Source organism: Motacilla alba, chromosome 25 (genome assembly GCF_015832195.1).
Source record: "Motacilla alba alba isolate MOTALB_02 chromosome 25, Motacilla_alba_V1.0_pri, whole genome shotgun sequence".
NCBI lineage: Eukaryota > Metazoa > Chordata > Aves > Passeriformes > Motacillidae > Motacilla > Motacilla alba.
Window position 1 is genome coordinate 71,787 of NC_052040.1, and position 6,852 is coordinate 78,638.

General features: G+C 60.3%; 1 protein-coding gene across 1 annotated transcript in view; it reads right to left on the reverse strand.

Moving 5' to 3' along the window:
- Positions 1-1,879: 1,879 nt before the first annotated feature.
- ZNF687 (zinc finger protein 687) overlaps positions 1,880-6,852 on the reverse strand; it is a 10,488-nt gene continuing 5,515 nt past the window's right edge. The window contains 7 exon segments of the mRNA XM_038161965.1: positions 1,880-2,503; positions 2,873-3,014; positions 3,458-3,570; positions 4,000-4,290; positions 4,779-4,941; positions 5,742-5,918; positions 6,349-6,527. Of these exon segments, the coding sequence (XP_038017893.1) occupies positions 2,027-2,503; positions 2,873-3,014; positions 3,458-3,570; positions 4,000-4,290; positions 4,779-4,941; positions 5,742-5,918; positions 6,349-6,527 (1,542 nt within the window). The 3' untranslated portion in view covers positions 1,880-2,026.

The following is a 6,852-nucleotide window of genomic DNA, read 5'->3' on the forward strand; positions in this document are numbered from 1 at the left end:
GGCGGAGCCGAGGCCGGGCCGGGCGTGAAACCACTGGAGTTTAATGGAGTCGATTCCTACAGAATAAAGAATTCCTGAGAGCCCCGAGCCCGCGGCCTCCTCAGCACGATCCCAGCATCCCACCCGGAACAGCCCCGACTGCCGGGGGGAATAAACCTGACATTCCAGAGGGGAATATTCCCGAAATTCCAGGGGAAAACATTCCCGAAATTCCAGGGGTCCAACCCCGAAATTCCAGGGGGGAGCATCCCCCATATTCCAGGGGAGAACATTCCTGAAATTCCAGTTCAACCCCAAAATTCCAAAGGGAATATCCCTGAAATTCCGGGGGGGAATATTCCCAAAATTCCAGGGAAAAACATTCCTGAAATTCCAGGGGTCCAACCCCAAAATTCCAGGGGGGAATATTCCCGAAATTCCAGGGGTTCAACCCCGAAATCCCAGCCCCTCCCTCCCTCCACCCAAATCCAGCTCAAGGCACTGAAATGCTGGAAAACCGTGGGTCCAAAGCCATTTTTCCAGTTTTTTTTTTTTTTTTGAATTTTTTCCTTCTAAATCTCGTAGAAACTTTAATTTCTTCTCTGTATTTACACCCGGCCTGGGGGATTTCTGGGAATGGCCGATTCCACCTGATTTTTCCCAGTTTTTTCCCCACCCTTTTTCCATCCACCCACCCGCAGGGAAAAGGGGAGGGAAAACTCCCCATTCCTGCTGGGAAAAGCCAGAAAAACTGGGAATAAAAAGCCAAAAAAAAAAGAAAAAAAAAATCAACCCCAAAGCAGCCTCTGCCATCCCGGAAAACACAAAAAAAGGGGAAAACCCTTGGAAAAGCAAACCAGATCCCAGAGGGAGCACAGCAGTTGCTGGGACTGGGGGTTAGTGTACGGTACAACCCGGCGGGCAGGGGAGCGGATCCTCGCGGAATTCCGGGGCCGGAGGGACCAGGGGCTGCTCCCGGGGCTGAGCGGGGAAAGGGCCCGGATCCCGAGGGGAACGAGGAGCCGGAAAAAAGCTGGAGAAGCCCCCAGACCCGCCCTGGGCCTGGAAGCTGGGAGCAGTTCTCCCACTTTTCCTCCAGGAGAAGGGGATTTGAGGGATCCCTTCCCAATCCTGTTTTTTTTTGGGTCATTGTTCCTTTGCCAAAGGAAAAATCTCCTCTTTTCCTCCTCTCCCTTTTTCCAGCTTTTTTCCTCCTCCTGCTCCCTCGGGAATGTCCGGCCGTGTCCCAGTGTCCTTCCCGGGAATTCCAGGACTCTGGAATCGCCTCCTTCCCAGCGAAACGCACCGGGAGCGTTCCCCAAGGGGAAAAAAATCCAGGAAAAACAAACAAAACCCAAAAATAGTAACAAAAAAGGTGGATTTTGCTGGAAAAGCTTCTCCCGCCCTGTCTGGATGCAGGAATTCCTGGAAAGAGCCCGGAGGGGTCCTGGAAACCCCGAATCCCCCAAAATCCAACATTCCCAGGGGAGTCCCGGCGGGATTTGGGATCCTCCCAGTCCCAATCCCACTCCCAACTTTCCCTGGGACATCGGGAAGGGCTCGGGGGGTGTTTTATGTACACGGCGCCGATTCCCGGCCTTGGAGCCAATCCCGGAATTACGGGAATTCTGAGATTCCTGGGAATGCTCAGCTGTCCTTGGGGCTGATCCCGCAGAATCCCAGGAATCCCGGGAATTCCAGGAGGGCTCAGTTCTGCTGGGATGGAGCCAATCCCAGGATCCCAGGATTCCCGGGAAGGCTCAGTTCTCCTCGGCCCCCTGCTGGGCTCGGATGAAGCCAATCCCAGAATCCTGGGAATTCCAGGAGGGCTCAGTTCTGCTGGGATGGAGGCAATCCCAGAATCCCAGAATCCCGGGAATTCCAGGAGGGCTCAGTTCTCCTCAGTGCCCTGCCGGGCTCGGATGAAGCCAATCCCAGAATCCCAGAATCCCAGGAATTCCCGGAGAGCTCAGTTCTCCTCGGCGCCCTGCCGGGCTCGGATGAAGCCAATCCCAGAATCCCAGGATCCCGGGAATTCCAGGAAGGCTCAGTTCTCCTCGGCGCCCTGCCGGGCTCGGATGAAGGCCATTCCGTGGGTCCGGAAATGCGTCTTGAGGTTGAGCTGGCTCTCGAAGCCCCTCCCGCAGACTTTGCACTCCAGTTTGCCCTCGGAGCCGCCGCCGGAATTCCCGCCGGCGTCGTTCCCGCGGGAAGCGCCGCCCGCGGGCTCCTCGGGCTCGGCGCCCTTCTTCTTCTTGTGGGAGATGAAGCGGTGGCGGCTGAGCGAGCCGAGCGAGGCGAAGCAGAGGCCGCACTCGCGGCACTGCAGGGAGCCGCCGTCGGCGCGGTGCTGCGGGAGGTGCGCCTGGAACTCGGCCCGGCTCCCCGCCTGGAAGCCGCACTTGCGGCAGCGGAACGGCGCCTTGGCCCCGCAGCCCTTGGGGCTCTTGGCGGGCGGCGTGGTGCTGTCGGGCTCCTCGCTGCACGACTCGTCCGAGGAGAGCTTCCGCTTGCGGCCGGGCGCCTGGGGAAGCGGAAACGCGGGAGTAACCAGCGAGCTCCGGGGGTGGCACGCCCGGCGAGGAGCCCCCGGGAAATCCCTTGGGGACTGGGGCGGCTCCCAGAAGGAATTCTGGGATGAGGAGCCACCAAACCTGCCACAAGCGCTGAAATTCCCAGGAGATCCCGGGAATTCCCAGGAGATCCCGGGAATTCCCAGGTAATTCCACATGGGCAGCCCCAGATCCAAAACCTCCCCACTTGGACAAAGTTCAGGGCTGGGATTTGTGGGTTCCCAGCAGGAATTCCAGGATAAACCCCGCCCAGTCCTGCCCCAAAGCCCCGAAATTCCCGGGAAACCCCAGGCAGTCTTGGAATTCCGGGATCATCCCACCTGGGCAGGGCCGGAGGGGCCGCGGGCGATGACGACCTCCTGGCTGCGGGCGGGATCCGTGACTTTGATCCCGTGCCGCACCTGGATGTGCTTCTCCAGGATCAGGCGGCTGCTGAAGGTTCTCTTCCCCTCCGTGCAGTACCTGGGAACGCAGCAGCTCGGTTTTCCCGGGAATTCTGCCGCTGGAATTCCCAAATTCCAACCCCAAACGGGATTGATACAAAGCCTGGAGTCCTTTCCCAAACCCTTCTCATTCCCGGAATTTCAATTCCTATCCTGGGCAGAGCAGGTGGGAATTGAGCCCTGATTCCCTGGGAATTAATCCCTGATTCCCTGGGAATTACACCCCGATTTTCCTGGAAATTAAACCCTGATTCCTCAAGAACTCCCCCTTTTCCCTGCCCAACCCCAACCCCCTCAATCCTCCCACTCCTCCCAGTTCCCGGCCATCCCAATCCCTCCCTCCCGGCCATCCCAATCCCTCCTGGCCATCCCAATCCCCGTTCCCGGCCATCCCAATCCCTCCTGGCCATCCCAATCCCCGTTCCCGCCCCGATCCCGCTCCCAGCCGCGGTGCCGCGGTACCGGCAGGGGTAGACGCGCTTGATGCCCTCGTGGTTGACGCGGACGTGGCGGCGCAGGCTCGGCGCCGAGCAGAAGGAGCGCTCGCACAGGTGGCACGGGAACTTCTTCACGGACTGCGGGGAAAAACCCTGCTCAGCATCCCCGAGAAACACGGGAAAAACCCCGCTCAGGATCCCCGAAAAACACGGGAAAAACCAGCAGGGATCCCAGAAAATCCTGGGAAACACCCAGGAGGGATCCCAGAGGAACCCAGGAAACACCCAGGAGGGATCCAAGAGGATCCAAAAGCCAGCATTCCCCCTCCAGCTGGAGGTGGGAATTCAGCTTTCCCTCCAATCCCCACTCCTGCCTGGGATCGTTCATCCAGCCAGGAATTATCCCAAAAATCTCATCCCCATTCCCAAATCCTCCCGTTCCCAGGATCCAGGAGGCTCCAGGAGGATCCAGGAGGGATCCAGGAGGCTCCAGGGGGATCCAGACTCCACTCTCCCTCACACCCTGCCCGGATCCAGCCCAGTCCCGGGGGCTGCCGCGGCGCCCACCTTGCCGTGCTCCCTCTTCATGTGCGCCACGTACTCGTCGCGCTCGGGGAACCAGGAGTGGCAGAGGCCGCAGGTCCAGCCGCTGCCCTTGGCCTTGCCGCCCGCCTTGCGCGCCAGGCGCCCGCGCCGGGCCCGGCGCAGCTCGGGCGAGCTCGGCGCCTCGTCCTCCTCCGAGGAGCTCGACGACGACTCCGAGCCCCGCGCGGCCGCCGGCGGCTCCGCCTTGGGCGCCGGCAGCGCCGGGCAGCCCCTGGCGCCGTCCTCCTTGGGCTTCTGGGGCTGGTGGGTGTTCTGCGGAGGGACACGGGGCGCTGAGGGCGGGCGGGAGCATCCGGGGATGGGGAGCCCGGGATTCGCCCCGAAAATCCCGACGGAAGCGGGTCAGGGAATCCTGGAATGCTCCGGGGTGGAAAAGATCCTTAAATGCCACCCAGAGCGCGGCTCCCATCTGCCTCTGCTCCCACCCAGCTGGGGTGGGAATGGCGGCTTCTCCAGCTGGAATTCCCCATTCCCAGCTGGAATTTTGGCTTTTTCAGCTGGAATTCCCCCATTCCCAGCTGGAATTCCTCCATTCCCATCTGGAATTCCATCTGGGACGGTGCCTGACCGTGAGGTGCTCGAGCCCGGTGCGTTTCTGGATCCAGACCACGGCTGGGACCCCTCCCCACTCCCACTTCCCCACTCTGGGGGAGATTTCCATCGGTTCTGGCCGGAGTTTTGCCCTTCCTGGCCGGAGTTCCCCCTTCCCAGCCGGAACCGTGCCTGGCCGGGCGCCTGACCTTGAGGTGCTCGAGCATGGTGCGCTTCTGGGCGAAGAGCAGCGGGCACTGCGGGCAGCGGAAGACGCTGACGCGCTGCGGCAGCAGGTGCTGGTCGAAATGCGACGACAGCAGCGGCTTGTGCGTGAACACCGTGTCGCACATGGCACACTTGTAAATCATCCTGGGCAGAAATGGGGAAAAAACGGGAAAAAAACCGGGAAAACGGGGAGGGGGAGACCCAGAGGGAGGGGAAAGGGAGGGGGGAGAGAGAAACGAGGGAAGGGAAAAGGGAAAGAAGGGAAAAAAGGGAAGGATAAAGGAGGAAAAGGGAGGAAAAAGGAGGGAAAAGGAAATGGGAAAGCAAATGGGAAAACAGAGAAAAGGGAGGGGAAAGAGGAGAGGAAGAGAGAAATAAAGAGAGGGGAAAGCGAGGGGAAAGAAATCAGGGAAGGAAAAGCGAGGGGAAATGAGAAAAGGGAAAGGAAAAGCAGGGAAAAAAGGGATGAATAAAGGAGGAAAAGGGAGGGAAAAGGAAATGGGAAAGGAAGGGAAAAACAGAGAAAAGGGAGGGAAAAGAAGAGAAAAATTAGAGAAAAAGGGATCAGAAAAGGAAGGTGGGAGTTGAGCTCATCCCACCCACGGAGGAGGTTCTGCCAATCATGGAATACTGCCAGCTCTCCCAGCCCTGGAATCGCTCAGGCAGGAAAAGCCCTCTGGGCTCACCACAGACACCATCCCCAAGGGCCACACTGCCACCAACTCCATTCCCAGAACAAAACATTCCCAGATCTCCCACCCCAACCTTTTATTCCCAAACCTCCCACCCCAGCCTCTCATTCCCAAACCTCCCCCCCCAGCCCTTTCCCGGCCGGCCCGGGCGCGCTGCCGGGATCCGGGCGCTGGCGGGAGCGGGCCGGGAGCAGCGGGAGCGGGCCGGGAGCAGCGGGAGCGGGCCGGGAGCAGCGGGAGCCGGGCGCTCACTTGGCCTGCTGGTTGCTGAAGCCGGGGTGCTGCGTGTAGACGTGGGCGTGCGCGCTGGGCGCCGACTTGAAGGCCATGGGGCAGATGGGGCACTTGTGGAACACCTCGCAGTGCGAGCTCTGGATGTGCGACTTGATGGAATTGACGCCGCCGAACACCACGGAGCAGCTGGGACACCTGGAAAACCCCGCGGAGACCGGGGTCCCAAACAAGTTCTGGGAATTCCCAGCGGAGACCGGGATCCAGAGCGGATCTGGGAATTCCCAGCGGAGACCGGGATCCAGAGCGGCTCTGGGAATTCCAACTGGAACCAGGATCCCAACCCAGTTCTGGGAATTCCCCATAGAGACCGGGATCCCAAACAAGTTCTGGGAATCCCCCACAGAGACCGGGATCCAGAGCAGTTCTGGGAATTCCAACTGGAACCAGGATCCCAAACCGGTTCTGGAAATCGCCCCATGGAGACCGGGATCCCAAACAAGTTCTGGGAAAATTCCCAAGTGAAACCACAACCCAAAGCAGTTCTGGGAATCCCCCATGGAGACCGGGATCTGGGAAAATTCCCACCCGGAACCAGGATCCCAAACAGGCGTTCCCTGGCTCGCACCTGTAGCCCACCCTGCGGGAGAAGTGCAGGCAGGAGTCCTTGAGGTGCGACTCGAAGTTGGCCAGCAGGAAGTTGCCGCCGCACTCGGGGCACACGTGGGGCGGGCGGCTGCGGTGCATGCGCTGGTGCGCGCTGAAGCTGCAGCGGTTGGCCAGGATCATGGGGCACGCCGAGCACACCTGCAACAGCCGCCGTCAGCCCGGGACCCCCGCCCCGGCCCCCGCTGACACCAGGAGGGCAAACGGTCCCGGGGGGATTGCACCGAGGATCAGAATCCCACAGAGTTCTGGGAGAATCCCCACTGAACCCAGGATCCCAACCAGCCCCGGGGAGATTGCATCAGGGAATGGGTCTGCAATGCTTCTGGGATCCTGGAGAATTCCCAGCTGGGAGCGGGATCCCAAAGGGTTCTGGGAGAATCCCAACTGAAACCAGGATCCCAAAGGGTTCTGGGAGAATTCCAGCGGGGATCAGGACTGACAGGATGAATGGATCCACAGATCC